This window comes from Pteropus alecto, unplaced genomic scaffold (genome assembly GCF_000325575.1).
Source record: "Pteropus alecto unplaced genomic scaffold, ASM32557v1 scaffold251, whole genome shotgun sequence".
Lineage (NCBI taxonomy): Eukaryota > Metazoa > Chordata > Mammalia > Chiroptera > Pteropodidae > Pteropus > Pteropus alecto.
The window spans coordinates 400,956-423,857 of NW_006431048.1; the positions used below are offsets into that span (position 1 = coordinate 400,956).

Sequence of the window (22,902 nt, forward strand, 5' to 3'; positions counted from 1 at the left end):
AGCCTAAACAGAGTGTGGTGGTGATTTGTCTTCACCTGAGCAAATAAAGGAAAACGGATGAAGGTCTGGCCATTCAGGGGCTGAGGAGCCATTGTGTGTTTCCTTTGGGCCTACACCTTTTTGCTGTTCCTTTTGTTGTCAGGGGATTGTGCCAATTGCCACCTAAAGCCAGACTGGAGGAAATAAAAGGGGAAATCATGTATCTCAGAGACAGACAGACAGACAGAGAAAGAGACGGATTGCTAAATAATTTTATACACATGTAAAGTAAATACCTCATACATTAAACTAGTGCTTTACAAGTTACAAACTGCCTTTATATATTTTATCTTAATTACTCCCCATATAGCAACCTGGTAAAGTAGATAGAGGCTACCTGTCTACCTATTAGTAGTTATTAATTATCTATTAGACTATTAGTCCTGTTCTGTAGATAAGGAATTGCTCTTGATGGTGGTTGAGTGGCAGGACTAGTGTCGGATCTCAGAATCATTGAATCATAGCATCACAGAGTTACAAGGCACCTTAATTGCCATAGCCTAAGGCATCCTTCTCTCAGAGTCTGAATCACCTTTAAAGATCTCTGAGATGATTTCTTCTGGTCCTTGTTTAAACTTCTCCAGTGACCAGTAACTCATTACTCCATGAGGCACTCCATTATTAATACTGAGCTGAAATAATACTCCTTATAGCTTTCAGCCTTTAATGCATTTCTATCCTCAAGAACTATACAAAATTAAGGCTAATTCTAATGCTCCTCTTTTTAAAATTTGAAGATTACTCTTGCTCATCTCTTGCAGATTAAAAATCTTCATTTCTTTCAACTGTTACTCATGATTACTCATGATGTGATTATCTAGCACAGTGCCCGAGATATATAGTAGATACTCAGTAAATGTTTGTTGAGTTGGTTCTCTGGCCCTTGGTACTGTGTTCTGGTTCTGGCCTTTTTCCCTGACCACAGTTAACTTCCATATTGTAATCTCTTATTTGTTTGTTTATTTAAATAATAGAAAGAAAACAATATATCGTTTTTACTTTCAAACCATAGAGTTTTCAGAACAAATTGAACACATAATCAAAATTGGCCAAATTTCAGACAGCTTTCAATTAATTTGTGATAACGAACTCATTATCTGACTTAACTGACCACTGCAGAGAGGCAGTCACTGAACAGCTCCCATAAGTAAGACACCAAAAGGAACATTGTAGAGAGTGTCTGTAGAATTAAATGGAAAAATTCTAATGTGGGGTCTAACTATAAGACCCTGCATGGATACATTACCCAGCAGCACCGCTTTGTCTGTTAAAAGAAGTAACACCCATTTGTGGTTTAATTCCGGGTACCGCAAGAATCAAAAAATGTACTCTCTTTGAAAAAGAGTTCCAGTGGAAGCTCTATTTTTAGTTGGTGTTAAATTGGATTGGTGTGAGGGACAAGCACTGGTGTCAGTGTGATGAAGCTGTGTCATTCTCAACAATGCAGAATTCAGCCAGCTTTCTGCCTTTTATTTAATTGCTGTGCCGGGATGAATAGCAATGAGCTTACAATTTGGTAACTGAAGAGCCAGGGAATAGGTGGTGAATTGTGCCATCCTCCATAAAGGAAACAATAACGAATTGCTACCTGTTACAAAGGACTATGCTTATTGTTGCAGTAATAACCCCAGGAGTTTGATGGCAAATAAGTCAAACCAAACATGCAAAAACACAATTTAAGAAAGGGATCTCTTGTTTAAATTATCTCATTATCACAGACTAAATTGAAAAGTGTCTGAAATTTGGCAAATTTCATCATGTTTTCAAGTTGTTCTGAAAACTGTGATTTGGAAGTAAACAATAAGTTTTTTTCTTTCTATCGTTTAAACGAATGAACATTAAAAAAAAAAAAACTACTCCCTCTATATTGTAAATACAAGTACTTCAGAAAATGAGTAATATTATCGGTTTTCTCATCCTGAACTTCAGAAATGGCTGAATTTGGAAAGGGGCTTTTATATGAGAGTATTAAGGGTGGAGAGACTGAACTGTGACCTCCTTTCATATTGAACATCTGAGCTGTCATCATATGGTAAGTGATATACTCATCACAGGTACAGAATGAAGGGGACTTCAAGTCAATCAAGGAGGGCCCACTACCCAGAAGGGAGGAAGACAGTCCTAAGTCACAAGAGAAATCTGCCATAGTGAAATAGAGCAGAGGGTGCTTGTTGAGAGACACTCCTGTGCCCAGGGCCTGTTTCACTATACTGTCGACTACTTCCCCTTTCTTCTTCTGAACAACTCATCATTTGCCTTCTCTCATAAACCCAAAAGGGTCTTTGGGGACCAGTCAGTCCAACACATTCAAATGAAGAAAGTGAGTTTCAGTGAGGTTGTGTGGTTTGCAAAATATAGCGGAACCAGATACAGAAGCCATGACTTTGGGCTCCCAGTCTGGGTCTCTTTCTCGTTTACCATGCTGCCTGCCCACTAACGTTTGGTAAAACTCATGCATGACATGTGTAGCTGCCTAAAGGTGGGAATTTTCACACTTTCACTTGAGTGGTTTTCTTTATAGTCTGAGGGAGAGGGACTGATCTTGGAAGGTCTGGATTAAAAACTAAGTTGGGGGTACAGAGTTGTTTAGGAGGACGAATAGATAGAGCAAGGCAGGAAAGTGAGAAAAAAAAGGAAAAGAAGGTAATAGATAAATACATGGACAATAAAGTGGAGAAGATGTAGAGGACAAATATGAAGAGGGGAAATTAAATGAGAATAAAAAGGAAAGGGCATTTTTCTTTTTAAGAGCAGCAGCTAAGGCAACCTAGGACTAAGCAGAAATCAGAAAAAGGGAAGAAAGAAAAGAACAAATAGAACCAGGAAAAGAGAAGGAAACCAGGAAGAACATGAGAACACAGAGAGCTGCTGTGCGTTAAGAGTGTATATACGTGGGTAGGTGAGTTGGAGAAAGAGAGGGATCCACAGGACGTAATCCTTATGCTTGGATTGGGGCGGGGAGGGGGCCTGAATGAATAGGGAGGTGAATATCAGCACAAGGAAAAAGGGGCAATAAGAGTGGACAATGCAGATGGAGGCAGTCAACAAAGTGATCTTGGCTTTTAGGTAGATCCTTGGAATTGCCCCAGAATCAGCTCAATCATGGTTCTAGGGACACCGATACCACAGAAAATGATACATTCCATATCTATGAAGCCAAATATCTAACCTCTTATCATTCACCTCTCTTGCCTCTTTCATCATTTACATAACTTCTGTTTCAAAATATGCAAACATTCACTCATTCACTTCACATACCCCAGAAACAGTTCCTAACTGGGCTAGTTCCTTGGAAAATTTGTCTTTGCTTCCCAAAGAACAATGGGTCTCTTAGGGCCTGTACCTCCTGCTTGGAAACGCCTTTCAAATTGAAAACTGTGGGATTTTTCTCAGGATAAGCCAGACCTCCACCATGGATGTGTGGAGTCCCAGAGAAAAATGTGACAGTATTGTGAGAGCAGTGAAGAGGAACATGAAAACTATTTCCCAGAACCACTTTGTACAGCCTTTCTTGTATACTCATCTGATCTATGGGGGATATCCTGCATGTACTGTTAGGTCCACTCAGATTTGTGCCCAGTTCACCTCACACAAGTGTGCTTTGTGGGGAAAATCAGGCCACTGTATGCCCATTTGGTCACAGTAACATTCAGTCAGAGCAACATTCAGTCCTTTGCCCTCGCCATCAGCACACTTCCCACTGGGCGAGAGGAGAGCAAGGTGGGGACATTTTCCACCCAGGGTTATTAGCCTGTATCAAAACTTCTTTGAAATATGTGACTTTAACAGATAACTGCCTCAATCCAGGCTTAATAACGACTGTTTTCCAGAGCTGACTCTATGCCAGAGAGAACCAATAGGAAGTAGAATCGTGCCAGCTTTTTTTCCCCTTTAATATGCATGCCACAAATAAAATCCCTTTTAACTTAAACTGTAGCCTTAGCTATTAGTATAGTCTTGCAAAAAAAAAAAATTAGCAACCTATCTGCTGGCTCAAAATGTTAACCAGCCCATTTTCCAAAATGCAATTATATTAACAAGAAATGAGTTTAAAAATCCCCTCATGCCCTGCATGCACCTGTTGTGTGATTCTATCAGCAAAATTGGGCTAACGACACTTTCTGGAAGTCTTCTGAGAGGACAGTCCCCATGAAACACTTTTTCTGTCCTTGCAAGCTGAGTTAAGGCTACCTTTTGGGAGGAAGGTGTGGTAGCTACCTTCTGAGTACTTACACAGGATCCTGAGCCGGTGGCTGTGCCCATGTTAGCTCTCCCCTCACCTCATGTACTCCCCATCACTCCTATAATCCATGAACGATTCTGATCCTGACATCTCCTCAAAATCCTCCAACACCAGACTGGTGGAGTCCTCACCCAGGATGCCGCTGTCGGGCTGGGACATCCTGGCCCAGGAAGAAGGTACAGGAGGGTTGGTGGCAGCTGGAGGGGGAGAGCAAGGAAGCGTTTGCTGGACAGATGTGGATATGGCCCGAGGAGGGGACACAGCTGGCTCATGGACTTCCTCATCCTCCTTCTCGGACTCCAGCCCGGCATCGGAGGCAGCAGGACCCAGGACGTGGTAGAGGCTGGGGAGACGAATGTCAAAGCGCAGCCCAAACTTAGCAAAGAGCTTGTCATTGAGAGTGTAGAGCTTCTCTGAGATGTCATAGCCCAGGAGGGCTGTGAAGAGGCGGGAGACGTATCGCTCTTTGTCCAGAAGAATGTAGAGACTTTTCCGGGGCCAGGAAATGTAGCTGCATGCCGTCTCGGCAGTCAGAGTGACCTGAGAGGGGTTAGGAGCAGAGAATGAAGGTTTAAATTGGAAAATGTGTCCATGTTTAGCAGGGAGAAACATACAGCTACTTGGGAAAATACTGGACTTTTATTGAAGAAGCCATGGGAGCATCCCTTGCCCAATGGCCTTGCGTAAAGGAAGTACAGTGAAGGGCTTTTACTTGTGTGCACTGATTGGGGATGAGTGTCCTTGTCAGGAGCCCTGGGATCAGCCTTTCACTCACTGGGTCCTCACCTCCTGGAGCCTCAGTTTCCACATCTGTTCTTCTCAGCTCTCATAGTCTATGGTCTCGTGGCTGATACCATTAATAGATGTAGACGGGTCTGAGTTTACTGTGATTTCAAGAGAAAGAAAGGGCTTCCTAGTGGTCTGAAGAAAGGTCAGAATGGTGACAACAGCTCGTTTTAAGAATACAGAAGGATAGGGGTGCAAAAAGAGTTGGAAAGCTTAGGATTCAGGTCCATTAAGTTGCTCTAGACTTGGCTACTACAAGTAACCAGACAGATCTGATGACCAAAGTCAGAAAAAAAGGCATACAAGAAGAGGAACTCTTCAGAACACAAAGTTGAAGGGCACTCCACTCTCCATTGATTTAGTCATCTAGGAATTTCTGATGATGATGATGATGATGATGATGATGATGATGATGACAGCAGCTAATATTTATTGAGAGGTGACTCAATTGCTAGGCATTGTGTTCTTTATGTGGATTATCTATAATTACAGGTAGACTTGACTTTACAAACATTCTAAGAGATTTTATACAACTCTTTTAGTTCCTGTGTTGCCTACCAGACCTCCCACTATCCTCTCCTCTTCATCCCCTTCTCCAGTACCCTTCTTCCATTTTCTTCACTCATTTTTTTTCTCTTCGCTTCTCTTCACCTCATCATCAGCACTGAAGACAGGACCTTAAATCACTTCATCAAAGCCAGAAGCTGGTTTAAAGTCCCAGTTTTCCCCCTTTACCAGCTGTGTGACAACAAATTACTTATCTCTTTGAGCATGTCACCTCATGAGAAAGAATTCTGAAAGTAGAAGTACTCATAGTCTGTCCATTATTAACAGTTTAGCAAGTGGCTGTCACTCTCTGCCATAGCCTGTATTTCAGATGTGCTTACTAACAATTCCCATATAAGAAGTCAGAGTACTGAGCATGCAGTGGGTGTGCATAAGAGCTAATCTGGACATAAGCAACATCCTTAGAGCTGAACACAAAACCATGGGCATTCTTACAGACATGCTGTTACTTCTTCCATCTTAAAATAAATCAAAATTAAAAAATGAAAATCCTTTTTCTTCACCTCAGTTCTGTAGCTAGTTCTCACTCTATTAATTTGCTCTCCATTTCAGCAAAACTCCATGAAAAACATTGTCTCTACTTGTTGTCTCCAATCCTCTCCTCTCACCCTCTGTAAAACCAATAAAGGATTGTCCATAGCAGTCCACAAACATTGTTCCTGGTAAGGTCACCAATGGCCTCTTAATTGCAGTGGTCAAGTTTCATGGTATTTAACCCTGTTCACCTCTCCTTTCTCGTTAATACAGTTTCTTTACTTGGTTCCCAGGATGCCATACTCTCCTGGTACAATCTCCCAATTGATCCTTTTCAGGTTCCTTTGTTGTTTCCTCTGTTTCTCTCCAACTTCTAATCATTGCAATAATCCAGGGCTTGGTTCTCAAACACCCCTTCTGCCTAAACTCACTTACTTGGTGATTTCATCCAACCCAATGGCTTTAAATATCATCTGTATGCCAACAACTCTCAAATTTATGTCTCAAACATAGGCCTCATTCCTTAATTCCAGATTCAAATATTCAACTCCTTGCATAGCATCTCAATTTAAATCTAATATATTCCAAATCTAGTATATTCCAAACTGAACTTCCTCTCTTCCCTCAAAGCCAACCCTACCTACAGCTTTCCTTATTTTAGTTGAGAGCAGCTTCATCCTTCTAGTTGCTCAGGCCAAAAGCCTTAGAATTTTCCTCGATCTTCCTTCTCTCACACACTATACCCAATGCATTAGGAAATCCTTTTAGCTCTATTTAGAACATATATGCTCAGACCCTATGTCACGTGGTTCTTTGTCATCCCTCTGACTTGCTCTTCTATTATTCTCTCCCCTCCCTCTCTGTGTCCCAGATCCACTGGCCTTCTTTCTGTACCTGTAACATGCTTGCTCCTCCCACCACTGGGCCTTCCCTCTCTCTGATATGTTTTTTCTCCAAATATTCACAGAGCTCACACTGCCACCTCCCTCAGGTCTTTGCTCAAATGTCACTTGCTCAACATGACCCTATTTAAAATTACAACTGTATCTCCCTTACACTACTCTATTTTTTTAAATAGCAGTTATGATTTTTTTAACATATTACATAATTTACTTATTCATTATGTCTATGGCTTGTTTTTTGTCTTCCCTACTAAAATGTAAATTGCATGAAGGCAAAGACCTTTATCTGTTCACTGGTATATTCCAAGCACTTTTAACAGTACCTGGTGTAGGTGCTTAAAAAATATTACTAAAGTGAATGAATGAATCAGGTGAAGACTAACCATCCTGAATGTTGTTAAACAAACTAATGTCACTTTCTCATGTCCTATATAAAATCCTTTCCCAAAGACCTTCAGGAAACCTGTTTATTGACTGGTCCCCATATACATATGCACATGTCTGTATGTTTGACAGCTTTTTCTTTAATTCTCACTTCTGAGTTTGGTTGAATGGATTAAATGTGATAACGTATGTAAAGAGGACTTGGGTCCAGTAAAATTGAGAAGTTTGATGGAATGTAGATTCATTTTTGGTAAACACAATAAGAATTATGATTCAGGCAGTCACTTTGGATTGCCCTCTTAGTCAGCAAAGATGTAATTGCAAAAAGCAGGGACAAGACAAACTATAACTCAGAACAACCCTTGACATTTGCAAAGAGGAAATGAGACTTTACACAGCCAATAGCAAATTTTGTGGATCTCATTGCTCCCAAATGAGGTGCACACTAAAAATATAAATGGGAGGGATATGATAGTACCTATATTCCAGGCTGAGAGGTCATCTGGGGTGTAGCCCTTCATTTTAAGCATAACTTAGGGGAGGACACCCAGCGTATCCACCATCTGTTCCTTGGTATCACTGTCAGAAACAGAGCCTGGTCCTGCTGGCTCAGGATCTCACTCAGGCTTCCTGGAGCTTCTTATGGCTCTGGGGGAGTTCTCAAAAGAGACTGCTGGATTGGTTGGAGATGAGGTGTGTGTGTGTGTGTGTGTGTGTGTGTGTGTGTGTGTGTGTGTGTGTGTGTGGTGGGGATAGGAACCTGATAAGAGGGGTCTGTGGCTGGTGGTCCTGGCAGTGCCTCTCAGAGTCTGTCCTCATTGAGCCAAAAGTCAGCGTGGACGGAAATAGGCTTAGCCAGGTGGCACTGCCTAGCATGTGTCTATTCTGGGGTTGGCTCATATGCTAGCCTGAGAGACTCCTTGATAGAAGTGGTAAGAGACACACGGAACCCAGTACTGGCAAACTATCTGGACAAGGGAGTCCCTGTAGTGGTGTGCATGTGTGTGTGTGTGTGCATGTGTGTATGTGTAACTTCACTCTCCCGGTAACCCTCCCATTTAAAAAAAAAAAGAACAGAAATAGTAGATCCAGGCAACTTGGCTTTGACACTATTTAGATGAAGACTGTGGGCAAATTACTTGATGTTGATGTTTTTGAGCCTCAGTTTCCTCATCTAGCCACATGTCAGCCATTCAGAAGGTAACCAAAGTCTGAAGGATTAGCAGGGAAGAGAGAAGGGGCCAAGCAGCCAGGCTCCCACGTTAGAGTGTGCAGGTGAATGCCCCATGAAGTCCTCTGAGACAACAACTATCCACTGTTAAGCCAAAAAGTTTGGCCAGAACCTACTATGTTCAAGATACTGTCCTTTGGAGCTTGGAGGTAGAAGGAGAAGCCCAGATTTCTACCACAGAGAGTTAACTGTGTAGAAGACAGAAAGGAAACCAGCTCATTGGAACAGAGGGCAAAATGTGTACCAGTCAGCACAAGTAAAAGGAACAGAAAAGGCACCCAAGCAGGAACAATAAGCTGTGGGAATGGGAGCTGGCGAGGTCAATCTGGGCAGGCTTCAGAGGAAGTGAGATGCCATAGCCTCACTAGATGGGGAAAATGCATTTCAGATAGAAGGAACAGTAGTGGCGTGGCAATGTACAGTGTTTAGAGAGGTACTACTAGTTCAGTATTCCTGGTATGAGCAAAAAGTGTAAGGGTGGAGGGGCTGGCAATATGACTGGATATCACTAAAGGTCTTAAGTTGCTCTCTAAGGAGTGCAGGTTTTTATCCTGTGGTCACTGGAGTCTTCTGGAAGAGTTTTAGGCATAAGAGTGTCATGGACCACCTGTCACAGTCAGTACCCCACCTCACCTCTGCCAAGAGCCCAGATACTCTTTCTTCAGAAAGAGAGTGCTCCCACCCCTAGCATCATTTTGGCAGTGGTTTCAAGAACAGAATATCAGAGAAGAAAGATGGAGAGAGGGGATATTGCTGGGTTACAGAGGGATGGATGGGGTGGTACTGCCATGAGGCTCCCTGTTACCTGGAACACCCCCTCCTCAGAGGGCTGCAGCGATTCCCACTCAGGAGAGTCCATGAACTGGTAAGGAAAGATGTAGTGCAGAAATTGCCCATCCTGGCTCACACGAACCCTGGCAAAGGGAGAGAAGAGACCACGTGGGAAAAGAGGAATGGCTACCCAAATCCTCTTCAAAGTTCAATGACATACATATTAAAAAATGGAAAATGGTTAGGATCCACTATGGGCTTTTTCCTCTTTCCCCCAGAAAACTCAGAGTTTTAATTTCAACTTCTCCTCTAAAGTGAGTTATACCAGGAAAGGTAGTGTCTCTGTTAGACGAAGGGAGCAGATAAAAAGATCTCTAAGGTACATCTGGTCCATTTGGAAGGAGCTATTGTCCCATCTTTTCTGGAGCTCTGTTGTTTAAACATATAGGCCTGGAGCACTTCCTGTGTTCTTGGAGGCCTGGAAATGCAGAGGTTGGTGTGATCTGATCCTTGCCTTTAAGGCCTTCACAATTTAGCGGAAGTCACAGGAACAAGTCATTGGCTGCAAGTCAATGTGTGCTATTGTGGAACAGGAGAATGGAGGAGGGAGAGCAACTAGTTCTCTTTAAGTGGCAGTGTTCTCAAAGATGACATGTGAGCTGTTTAGAAAGAGGAACAGAATATCAAGATGCACATCAGGATGGGCATGAACGGGCAGCTAGGAAATCCAGTGTGGCAGTCTGTTTTCCAATATCTGCTTTTTCCCTTCCTCCATATTACTAGAGTTTTAGCTGAGCTCATGGCTGCCCAGCTAGACTACGTTTCCCTACCTCCCCAACAGCTAGGTATAGCCACGTAATTAAGTTCTGGCCAATAGGATATTAGTACTCCAAGTCTGGCTTCTAACGAATGCCTAGTTATACATGTGTGCATACAAATTCCTGAAAACCATCATCGATTAATAAGCTATTGCCTATTATCTGACAATAAAGATGGAAGACAGACGGGAATGTAGATCTCAAACCAAGCCAAGGATGTGGTGTTAGCCCATAGTCTCTGACGGCAGAAACACACTTGCTTCTACAAGCAGATAATATATAGATATAGATGATAAAGATATAGATATAGATGATATAGATATAGATATAGATATAGATTAGATATAGATATAGATATAGATAGATATAGATAGCCAGGCAGAACTTCCCTGAGTAATAAAAGAATATGAGAGGAAATGAAGTGCCCTGGTCTCCTACCTCACAGAGTACCTCCGGTTTTCCTGGAGGTCTGGAAATGCAGAGATGGGTATGATCTGATCCTCGCCTTTAAAAATTTCACAATTTAATGGAAGTCACAGGCACATAAATAACTGGCTGCAAGTCAATGTGTGCTGTTGTGAAAATGAATATACCTTAATATATTCTGATCCCTCTAGATGGACTTCTTTCCAAGCCCCACCTTCTTCTCAGGTCTCTGCTTAAACATTCCTTCTTCCAGGAAGTCTTGTCAGACCTCCCCAGAAAAATCAGATCCACCAGTTACATGTTCTCATAGCACTTTGCATTTCTCCTTGTAAATATTATGTCTGTTATTCACCACTATGTCAAACATTAATTGTTGACTTTCTTGATAGACTGAAATCTCCATGAGTACGAGGACAATATTTTATATATTTTAACACTGGATCCTTAGTCTCTATCACTCCTAATAAATATTTTTGGAAGGTGAGAAGGATGAATGAAAGGGAGGGAGGAAAGAAAGAACCAACGGTGGAACAAATTAACTCATTCGTGTCACCATAAAAGGGAATCAAAGTCTCAGGAAAAGCTTCTCAAATAAAGGAAGACAACAGGAAGGAATGAGCCTGCTGCCGCATACATTAGATCTTCCCAGCATCTCCAGAAGCAAGGAATCTAGCCACTCAAGCAAGCCACTGAGGAGTGTCATTTTAGAGGCTCATCTAATGAGCCTGCATGGCTCCTTGAAATCATTTAAATTGTTATACTATGTCTTTTATCATTTGAGTCTCATCTTCCTTCTTGATCTCCTGGATGGACAAATAATTTCCTCCTATTGAATAGTTTAGACAGTTGATTGCCTGCTCAGGAGGCTGTACATGTGGGAATTCATGCTTTGAATAATCTATGAGAGAAACTCTCCAACAGTAAGCACAACTTAACAGGGTAATAAACTTTGAGGAAGTCACTTTCTGAGTCTTGAAAGGGACCGATGGCTTTTATTAGAATAAAACAAAAAGGACATCTGAAGTTTCAGCAAAGGGCTCCAGGTGAGAGTCTACAGGTGAGTTAAGGAGAGCTGCACAAGAATCTCCCCGCTGCCCACTTTCTGGCACAGAGTTTTTGTCTGCTGTTTTGTGGCATTTGGTATCTCACTATAACCAGCCAAAGGTACAACGATTCTCCTTTAAAACTGGAGCCTGGTCGTAGACTAGAAGCCTCTTCCCCCAGCTCCAACTTAGCAAAGTTGAGACAGGATGACATTGGAAGATAACAAAACAAAACTCTTACTCCAAACCTTGAAAACCAAGAAAAAATATCAGAATGGTCTAATTTCTGACTTGGGTTTTTGAAGCTAAGTGTACTAGAAAAAGTCACACTGAGGGAACAAGTGCCCCTCTCCCCTTCATAAGAAAGTGGTCTTATGCAAGTTCATGGTAAATCTGTCGTATAAAAGATACCTGAACCATACAATAATCATAACATATTTCCATAAATGAGCACCATACAAGTGGAATGGGTGTTTCTCCTACCATTCTCAATTGCCTCCTTTGAACAGAAGAGCTAGAAGGAGCAAGCAAATAATATTATGGATCTAATGAATGAGCACATTTCCTAAATTATCTTTATTTTAAGCATAGAAATATAAGTAGCAAACATGTTGGAACAGTCATAATATATTTATATTTACATGTGTATTTGTTTACAAATAATTGCATGATTTTACACTTCAAATCACTCATAATAAAATAAAACTTCTCCCTACAAACATTATATCTCTTTTAACCTAGGACCTCTGAGCCCAAAAAAATAAAAACATGTATACATAACACTGTCAATTCTATACCTTAATACATAAATGCCTTTTACTACTAATAGTAGTTGTAGTACCATCATCGTTGTCAAACATTTTTTTTCCTCTGCAGTTTTATCTGGTTTTGGCTTTTTTCCCCTTTGGAATCAGAGCCTTTTGATCACTGTCTTATTTTTTGTACTACATTCTTTTGGTCTCAAGAAAGCAAGGGAGGAAATTGAAGACAAAGCTTTTGAAATACTTTGTTTGCTTTCCATAGAGCCAGCCTAAGTACATCAGGTTAAGATGGTTCTGTTTGTTGCTCAGCCCTACATCAGGTCCCACTAACGTGATATTTCAAAGAATCCACAATTCTCTACCAAAAGGGCAGCACAGAGCCCATGATATTTGTTCAGAAGATACTGGCCAGCACTCCATGCAGACTGATTGGGCTTACACTGATCCTAAGACCATTTCTGTTCATGTCTTACTGTCAGACTTCTTAAAAGGAGTCAGCCAGGTGGCTTCGCTAAATCCTCAATAAGACATGTGTGGGCATCAATACTCTTCTCTCACTGTCTGGCCCTCAGATTTATAGTATCTGACTTTTGGCCTTAAGAAACTCAATAGAACCACTGGGAATGGAAAAGTGGACAAAGGGTATTCTTTCAGTTTTATCACTGGTCCCTGCACATAGTTGGCACTTAGCAAATGTTAAACAAATTAATCTTATTGAAATATTGTTTTCCAAAGCTTACAGAGCTATTGCTGCAGCTTAATCATGACATGCTGCTGCTGCTGCTGCTGCTGCTGTGCATGTGCGTGTGCGTGTGCGTGTGCGTGTGCATGTGTGTGTGTGTGTGTGTGGTCATTTCAGACCTGGGGTCAAGAAGCATTCACCCCATACCTCCAGCAGCAAGTGCATACACAATCCTTCCTGTCAACTAAGATGCCTCATGATCTAGTTTCCTCTGGGAATACACTAAGAAAGAGGAAGCAGACCTATGCTTAGAAAAATCTATTTTGGTTTGGTTGACTTGCCACATCCTCCCCTCAATGGAAGGGGACACGAAATAGATCTGGGCTCAAGAAGCATTCACCCCATACCTCCAGCAGCAAGTGCATACACAATCCTTCCTGTCAACTAAGATGCCTCATGATCTAGTTTCCTCTGGGAATACACTAAGAAAGAGGAAGCAGACCTATGCTTAGAAAAATCTATTTTGGTTTGGTTGACTTGCCACATCCTCCCCTCAATGGAAGGGGACACGAAATGGAAAAATACTCACTGGGAAATGAGAAGCGTGGGCAGGGGGAAGAAATGCTGAGCAGCGACAAAGTAGCTTACCGGCCAGAGAGCAGCAGGGACAGGCGGTTGATGGGCGTCTCGCCTTCCACAGCGTAGGTCTGATCAGTGGCTAGAGTCAAGACTTGCTCCTCACAGCAGTGAACAATCTTCTTGTACGCCTGCAAGGGCACCTGCAGGGGTAGGCACAGCGTCTTGTAGAGGAGATCGAACTCCTCTGGGAGGGTGTCCTCACGCAGGCGGTATACCAGATGTGCCAGCTGGAGGAGGCAGGCTGTTGCCAGCAGGAAGCTCCAGAGGACAATGTCCAGGCCACAGGCATTGAACCAGCCCCACAGCACACAGCACAGGTAGCCCGTGCCCAGAAAGCCAAAGAGGTAGAAGCATCCATACATCCCACTACCCCCCATAAAGCCCAGGAGCAAGAAGCAGTTAGCGAGATGGTAGACAGCCCCTTCCAGGTCCTGCTTCCAGCCAGTGCACACCGGTCCCTGCCAGAGGAGCTGGCCCACCGTGCTGCTGTTGGCACTCATCTTCAGGCTGTCTCAAAGCCTTGCCAGGCTCTAAGACTGTCCCCACATAGGAAATTCAGAAAATGAATTAGTCTGTCCTTCCAGATGTCTTCTCACCTCCGGCTTTTCACCACCAACTCTACCTTTCCTGGGAGGAATGCTTCTGGTAGCTTTGGGAATGAATGGCAGAACATGGTACACTTCATGGAGAATTTAAAAACTTTTTTCCCTCTCCCTCTCAGCAAGGCTCTGGCCCTCTCCACAGAGCTCTGGCTAGCTTCCTTGGCCCCAGGTTTCTTAGGACAGTCTTCACTTTTGGCTCTTAGCAGAAAACCTAAAGTGTTCCGAGGAGAAGATAGGACTGTGGGCCTGAGAACTTCAGCAGTGAGGGACAACAAAGGGGCCACATTCTGCTCTCTGTTGTCCCCAGACAGAGTGAGGAGAGCCCAGCATGGGAGGCACACTCGTGTTCTATTTGGAATGCATCTTTCTTGGCACCGGAAGAAAGAGTGACCCCAGATGGATACCATGTTTGGAATTGGAATCCAAGAGGTGCTGGCAGTGAGGAAAAACAGGCCAGGCACACAGGCAGGCTGGCAGAGCACTTAACATAACTCCTCAGAGGACAAGATAAGTCCTCAGGGCAAAGAGGTGGGGGCGCAGGGGGCGAAAGGAAAAGTGAGCGCGGACACTGGCCGGGGGCTGTCCTCAGGTAGGAAAGTATGGGACTATTACCAGAAAAAATCCTAACAGTGAGAACTGGAAAATCCCTTGAAGGCCTTTATTAAGTCATATTGTAAATATCACTAGGCATTTATTTGGCATCTATTAAAAAAATAGCAATGCAAAGCAGCTTTTTGAATTCTAAGCTGACTTTCTCCTGCATATATCTGGATCTATTAATAGTCAATGCAATGGTCATCCATTGAGCAGATCATTACCCTATCCACCTCATTTTTTTGCAAAGTATAATAACACTCACAGAGTGCCAGACCTAGAATAGGTACTTCACATACCTCTTATTTAGTTATCACAACAACCCTTCCAAATAAATATTATCCTCCTCCTAGATCTGGAAAAAACTGAGGCTCAGAGAGGTAACAAGTTCCCATAGGTAGTGTAAGTGGCAGAGTCAGGATTTAAACCCAAGATTTACTGCTATGTCCCACATAGTTTGCACAGGAAGTGGAAATACAAGACTAGAGCCATGACTCCCAACCCCATACTCTCACCAGGAAGTATGATGACATCCAAAAAACTTTTTGATGAACCTTAGTCTACTTTGAGTCATAAGGAAATAAATCTGAAATATGCAAATATTAAACTAAGAAATGTCCCTCTGGCTTCCAAATGACCCCTGGATTTTTTTCCTTGCTGCTGGTCAGCACTTACTACCACTACTCTTCTTGCCTCTGATGTACAAAAAGGGGATACCCACTAATCTTCCAGAACTATTCAAGTGCTCAATCCATAGAGACGTTTATTATACTAATAACCTAGTCATACTTAGTGAGAAATTAGAAACTGTCAAATATGCTGAGTAGCGGTTTTCAACTCAACAAATATTTATTGAGTGCCTACTATGAGCCAATCTCCTAGAGAATCAGATTCCCAAGAGCTTTCACTCTATCAAGGGAAAAATATGCCAAAACAAAAACAAAACAAAACAAAAACAACCAAGGGTAGTTTAGTGTGTGATGCATGACAACTGGGTTAAGTTTATTTATTTATTTGTTTGCTTGTTTGTTTGTTTGTTTATTATTACTATTTTTTTATGCCTACAGCACCTGGTCTTCCTAGGTGGTCTCCTATCCAAGTACTAACCAGGACTGACCTTGCTTAGCTTCCGAGATCAGATGGGATCGGGCGTGTTCAGGGTAGCATGGCCGTAGACTGGGTTAAATTTAAAGAGAGGCGGCAGCCCAGAAGGGAGGATGACATAGAGGAAGGAAGATGTAAGAGCTAACATTTGATCAGAGGTGTAGGGGTTGAATCATCCATGTAGGCAGTGAGAGAAGAGCATGTCTAGTGGTGAGAATAGCAGAAGTGAGGGACAAGGGAGTGAAAATGCATGACATGTTGAAGGAAGCCAATTTTTTTCTTATTTAATTAAAATCAACAAATGTGCACCTTATCGCCTCCTTTCTAAAGTTAAGATGGGGGTAAAATCAGTGATAAAAGAAAAGAGCTGGAGAGTGCCTAGAGAAGGAAAGACCTCCCCCGGAGCCTCCTTCACAATGGTGGTTTGGATCTGTGATGTCATCTCAGCAGTGGAGTTTGGGGATTTCCATATGCTGCTTTTATGTCACCTGCTTGCCTCCCAGACAAACCACCCACTTTAACAAGCAGCAGCTGCTCATCCCTCAACCTTAGTCATGCACCCCTTGTGCTGCCAATGTAGCTGTTCCTGCCAGCTATGAGCAAGGAAATCAGAAGCACAGGAACAGAGGAGCAACCAAGGCTTTGCCCAAGATAGAATTTCAAAGCAGGTCATCTTTCTCAGCAAGCCTGCAGAATGGGCTGGCCTTGACCCTTTAAAGAGACAGGCAGATCCACTGACTACTGTTCTCAGCCTGCTTTCTTTGTCAGTCCATACATGTGCTCATCTGAGCAGAGAATATTCACATTTATCAAGCAATTATTTCTTCATGTCATCCTCTCATAGTTTTTTATTTTTAATAGATGAAACAGGCTCAGAGAGGTTAAGGATCTTGCCCAAAATCATAGAGCTAGTATGTGAATAAGAACTAAAGCCTAGGTCATTTTGACCCTAAATTTTCTGTGCCACACCACCTTGCTATGTACTTTTAGAAGTTTATATGTATCCATATACAAGTTCACTTATTGCTACAGGGGATTTGAGCACACCGCTGGGGTGGCATCATGCGTTCATAAATGCCACATGCTGTCTGCAGTGCTAGTGACATTGATGTTTGTAGGACAGAACCTATGATGGGAATACAACAATGGAAAGCTAAATCTTGTTTTTAAATCCAGACTTGACAGAGGAGGGAAAAAAAATTTGTGTGTCAAAATGGTATGTTCTTATAAGAAAATTCACAAACATGCAGGCAGAAGCACAGTCGAAAATACTTGGGAAAGAATAAAAGGAAAGAAACAGAGGTCTCATTTGTTGAGTCGATTCAATTCAATAAGCATTTATTTAGGGCAAAGTATGTGCTCCAAGAACAGAGGATATAAAGATGAGCAAGACAATTATCACCTTCAAGGAACTTTTGATCTTATGAGGAAGGCTGACCCAGAAATAACCGTAATCCAATAAAATAAGTATACTCGGAATTCAAAGGAAGCACTGATGGAGGGGCAAAGAATTCAGGAAAAACATTGCAGAGAAGGTAACATTTAAACTGGTCTAAAAAGATGAGTAGGTGTTCCCCAGCTGGGGGAGGGCATTCCAGGAAAGGAGAATAGAATGTGAAGTCAAGTCCAGAAGTAAAACGAAAATATATGGCATATTCTGGTAACAGAACAGCTTGTTGTAGGAGAATCAAAGGGAGCAATAAGATATGAGGCAGGAGAGGCAGGCCGGGGTCAGATTATGAAGTCAGCTGGCTAAACAGTGCCTTGCCAAGTATCTTCATGAACCATACTGGTCTGTGAACTGTTACTGGTCCTTGATGAGATAAGGGCAGAAATTAAGAGTATTTAGACATTTTTATAGCCATCTGAAAGTGAAATGTAAGGCCTTTAAATTTAATAAAAACTTTTGGGGCTTGTATTATGTACATTTTTAAAATATGTATGTGTATGTGTTTGTGTGTATGTGTATGTATCTATTTTCCATTTTTCTAGTATCGGTCTGTGAATTGGAAAAAATTAAAGCTGGTTCTTCACCACACATAATTTGAGAAACACTGAGTTTGAGAATGATGTTTTCTTACTATAGATATTAAAATAGAACAGGGGCTTTGGACACAGATTGCCAAGTTGGCCTTAGGCAGACATTACTGGTTGCCTATCTTACAGCAGCCTTAGTTTGGGAACTCTCGTTTTGCTTTGGCAATATGGTAAGGAAGGTAAGCTTCTCCCCCAGTTGCCAGGGCCTGAAATAAGACTAGCCGAAGCCAAGCACCAGATCCCATTCCCATCGATGACAAGAGATTTAAGTGGGCATGGAGCCAATGAGATATGAGAAAGTGTGTGTGGGAGCCTCTGGGAAAAGTATAATCCCTGACAAAAACAGCCAGGAGGTCTGCTACCTTTAATCCTGGCTTGCATACAGTTGTGTGATAATGCTTGAAGCTACCATAGCCATGAGATATGATATGCCTAAGGACGAGAAGGATAAAGAACAGAAAAACAGAACAAGCCTCTGTCCTTGAAAGTGTCACTAAGTCATTGTCTCAAACCTGGAAATTTCAACCTCCAGACTTAAAAATAGGAGATATATTTATTCCTTAAACCACTGTAGCTGGGATTCTGGTACTTGCAGGTGAATGTATCCAGATTTAAGTTATCTCTCTCAGAATCTCCATAATGACTACTCTTCGCAGAACAGTTCTCTGAATATAATTGTCTTATTCTATGAAAACTGAACATCTGACTACTTATGTTCTAGCAATAATTTTCTCAAAAGTTTGAGTAAATTATGAGAGGAATTGCTCCTCTAAACCCAATTTGCCCATTCAGGAAGACTTGGTTGTTAAGTAAGTAAACGAGATGGTTTAGTGGAAAACTGGTCACTTACTCATATCCATTTTCCTCTTCCTACTTATAACATTATTACAGTTTTTTTCTGATGTCTAACTTATCTGAAGGGAGGCGGGGATCTGTTTAAGCCAATTAGCATAAGACATTCCGCTGATAACTATTATTGGTCCATAAAAATACACATAAAAGAGAGAACTCATGCCTTGGGAATGGTTTCTTGCTCTTCTGTGAGGCTTGAACACTACAGCAGATGATTGACTTCATCAGTCCTGAAAGGGAGAGGTCTGAGATGAAAATAACATAAGTCTTAGCTTATGATATTATCACACATAGAGCTCGTCCTAATGCTGGATTTTCAGTTGTGTGAGCTTTCCTTGCTGAGGATTTTCTATTACTTGCTGTCAAAAGCTCCACAATCAACACAGATAGAACTATCTATCATCTAGCAGTTTTTAATAGCTAAAGAACGAAACACTGGATACAGTCACACATGCATTCTTTTTAGGAAAGCATCATAGAATATTCATCATAGCACTGAATTTTCAACTTTATATTTTTAAAGCTTATATACATATATCTATTAGATTAAAAGCATTTTGAGACAGGTCCGTGTCTTACTAAGCTTTGTTCCCTACTTAGTACATAGTTAGCATAATATCCTCAATAAATCTTGAGTCAAATAGCCTCTCATCTTGTCGAGGAAAAATGTCTGATTCACAAATGAATATTCAACACCTAGGGACAGCTCCTTACACATATCAAGTCTTCCCTAAGTATGGGACAGCTCCTTGCACAACGAGCCTTCACTAAGTATGTACTAAATGAATAAATGAATTTATAACTACGAATACGTGATGTTTATATTAGACAGCTGGTACAGGAAAGATCACTGGGCCTGAACCCTAATGACAAGACTTACATTCTAGGTCACTAGCTATTTGACCATAGCAATTTCCTTAACTTCTTTGAATGTCTATAAAATTGTGGTTATAGTTTCTCCAGTAGCCTCACATCAGACCTGTGGAAGGTAGTTATCCTAAGGTAAGCCTAGCCTAGGGACATGGTCCTGTTCTCACCAACCTTCAAGTCAAAACAGTTCAAGGTTAGACAAAGTGAACTAATGAGGGAGAAGAATGTGAATGTATCTTTATTAAGCATTTGAGAATTATTGTGAATAGTAGAGGCCTAGTAAAGTGGTCTGTCAGAAAGTGGTGGTTATCTACAAGGAAGCTAAGTTCTCCATTTTTTCAAATTACTGTGGTGACATCTCTTATTATTAGTAGTACCGAAATGCTGCACATAATCTTTGGGAAGACTTAACTGCAAGGGAAGGATGGGCAGTCTTGTGAGATGTATTTTTAACTAGGGCAGATGTCAAGAAGGGCGCTTTAGTTCCTTTACAAATCAGATGAACATATCAAACTGGCAAAGGCTGAAAAAATTAACCTAAGAGCTTAGAGAAACAGGCACCCTCAGATACTAAGATACAAAAGGGTACCCTCTTTCTAGTAGTTAGGCAGTACATAGCCTCTGGCCTGTCCTTAGCTAGTGATTGATAAAAGACTCTTGTAAAAACTTTCCTATGAAAATTCCATTGCAGTGTTATTATGTAGTTTAAAAAAAAAAAAAAGAGTATATATGTGTAGAAAGAATGCTAAGGTCACAAAAGGTGGTCCTATTGTGGGTTGTGGGATTTCAGGTGATTTCTTTCTTATGTTCACATAAAGCCAATCAACAAAAAAATATCCTTCCCCCGCCCCCAAAATCAAATAATTTAGGTATCTGGTGTGTATCCTATTCAAGATTAAGACCCAATTTCTAGAATGTATCTGACATACAGCAGGCATTCTATAAGATGTTTATTTTATGAATAAATGTACAAACAACAGATAATTGATTAAATTATGGTAAGCCACAGAATGAATTTATAGATAGCTAACACAAATCACATTGTAGGAACTATACTCACTGATGGCAAAATACATTAAGAGAAAAAGGCAATTAATATACTGATCTCATTAAAAATATGTAGCGAAGAGCGGGGAAATGGTGCACTGAGTAAATGCAGGGTTTGTCTCCTCCCAGGACCGCATTGAAATTACAACCAAATCATAAAATAATCAATGAGGAGAATCACCTGAAGTCCAGCTGATCATAACACCTACATCGGATAATAATATAAAGGAGCCATATCGAAGCCGGTAGGAGGGGCAAAGTCCCAAATCAGGCTGGACCTGCACCCACGAGTGGTGGAGAATCACCGGGAGGGAGAGCGAGGCTGCAGAGGATCTCCTGAAGGAGGGGGTTCCTGGTAACACCTGGGGGCTCCCCAGCACAGGGAAGAGGAAATTCCAATAACTCTGACTGTAGAAACTAGAGGGGATTCCAGCCGTCTGGGTGAGACGGAAGGCGACAGAATCCCTTCGAAGGGCCTGTGCAAAGGTTTTCTGACCTGCAGGCGCTCACCCGGGACATCCGCACTGGGTCTGAGGCTCGCGCGGGATCCATTCTGAAAAAGTCTTTATTACCCGGAGTCAGAAAGAGGGCTGGAAAAGCAGCTACCATTGTGCCTTAGTCCGGGCCCCCTACAGACCATGCCAGCTTGATTGTGAAGACCCCTCCCACAGAGCCATTAAGAGCTGCTGGTCTGAGAGGATCAGCCCACCCTGCCTAACCTGTAGACTACCGGGGGCAGTTGTTTATGGTTGGCTGCAAAGCCCTGAACTGAGTGATTCAGAATGAAGTATTCACAGTGAGGTGGCCATTGTTGTGAGCAGCGTTTCTAATCCCAGCAACAGCGGCCATCATTGTGAGCCCCATTTCAGAGATAAGGTCATGCAGACCGCTATTGCCAACACAAACTTAGGCAGATATCAGGGACTTGTGGGCCAGTCCCAGACAGCAGTTGGTCTTGCTGTGATCTGGGTCATCTGTGGGAACTTACAGTTGTTACCAAATTTCCAGCAAGACTGAGGCAGTTTTCATCTGACAGCCACTGTCTCTCTGAGACCCCACCTCACCCAAACTGCAGACTGCCCAGGCCGAGTATTATTGGCTTGCTGCCAAGCTCAGCTCTCAGTGATTCAGAACCAAGTGTTCACAGCTGGGTGGCCATCGTTGTGAGTGGCCTTTCCGTTTCAACTTCCAGTGGGCAACCAGTGCGATGAGCCACATTTCAACAGAAAACATGGCGGAGTGAGAGACATCCCCAGATCTCTGCCCTTGAAACAATAAGCTGAACATCTAAAACTCAACAAAAAACACTTAAACTGCCCACCAGCACGTTCTGAGTGTGGGATCTGCACATAAGAGCTACTACAGGTACTTTAAGGCATTATATAAAGCAGGGATCCACGAGGCTTAGATGCCACCTCTTGGAAACCAAAAGAAAAGCGCCTTCTTTGCAAGACTACAGACAGACCTTTATATAATAAACCTTCTTTCTGGAAAATAGCATAATACACTTCCATTAATGCCCAGGTGGAGAAATAGTCCATTAAACACCATGAACAACCAAAGTGACAAAGCATCTCGGAAAGAAAGAGAAAAATCTCCAGAAAATAAGCTTACAGATATAGAACTATGAAACTTAAATAACAGAGAATTCAGGATGGTACTTCTGATAAAACTCAGTGAGATCGAAAACAAATCATATCATATCTTTCAGGAATTGAAATCGTTGAGCAGAGCAAGGAGATTGAAACCCTCAAAAAGAACCAAATAGAACTTCTAGAGATGAAAAACACACTGCACTGCATGAAGAATGAAATAGCAAGCTTAGGAAATAGAGCAGACCAAATAGAGGAAAGGATCAGTGATATTGAAATAGAAATCCAGAAATAAATCAGAAAAAAGAAGAGAGAGATTGAAAAATGAAAAATAATGAAAGAGGAATACAAGAACTGGCTGACATCATTAGGAAAGGAAACATAATAATGGATATTCCAGAAGGAGAAGAAAAGGAGAAGGGATCAGAGAACATTTTC

General features: G+C 41.9%; 1 protein-coding gene and 1 non-coding gene across 2 annotated transcripts in view; both read right to left on the minus strand.

Annotated features, from left to right (window-relative positions):
• The window catches only part of POPDC2 (popeye domain containing 2), a 15,613-nt gene extending 1,183 nt beyond the window's left edge, over positions 1-14,430 (minus strand). The window contains exons 1-3 of the mRNA XM_006905538.2: positions 13,776-14,430; positions 9,432-9,540; positions 4,414-4,822 (exon numbers count right to left, since the gene is read on the minus strand). Coding sequence (XP_006905600.1) covers positions 4,414-4,822; positions 9,432-9,540; positions 13,776-14,266 — 1,009 coding nt within the window. The 5' untranslated portion in view covers positions 14,267-14,430. The remainder of the gene's footprint in view (positions 1-4,413; positions 4,823-9,431; positions 9,541-13,775) is intronic.
• A 1,590-nt stretch (positions 14,431-16,020) lies between these two features.
• LOC112486149 lies at positions 16,021-16,139 on the minus strand. Its single transcript, XR_003048655.1, has one exon. It is a non-coding gene; the product is annotated as a 5S ribosomal RNA (ribosomal RNA).
• Between the last annotated feature and the right edge of the window lie 6,763 nt (positions 16,140-22,902).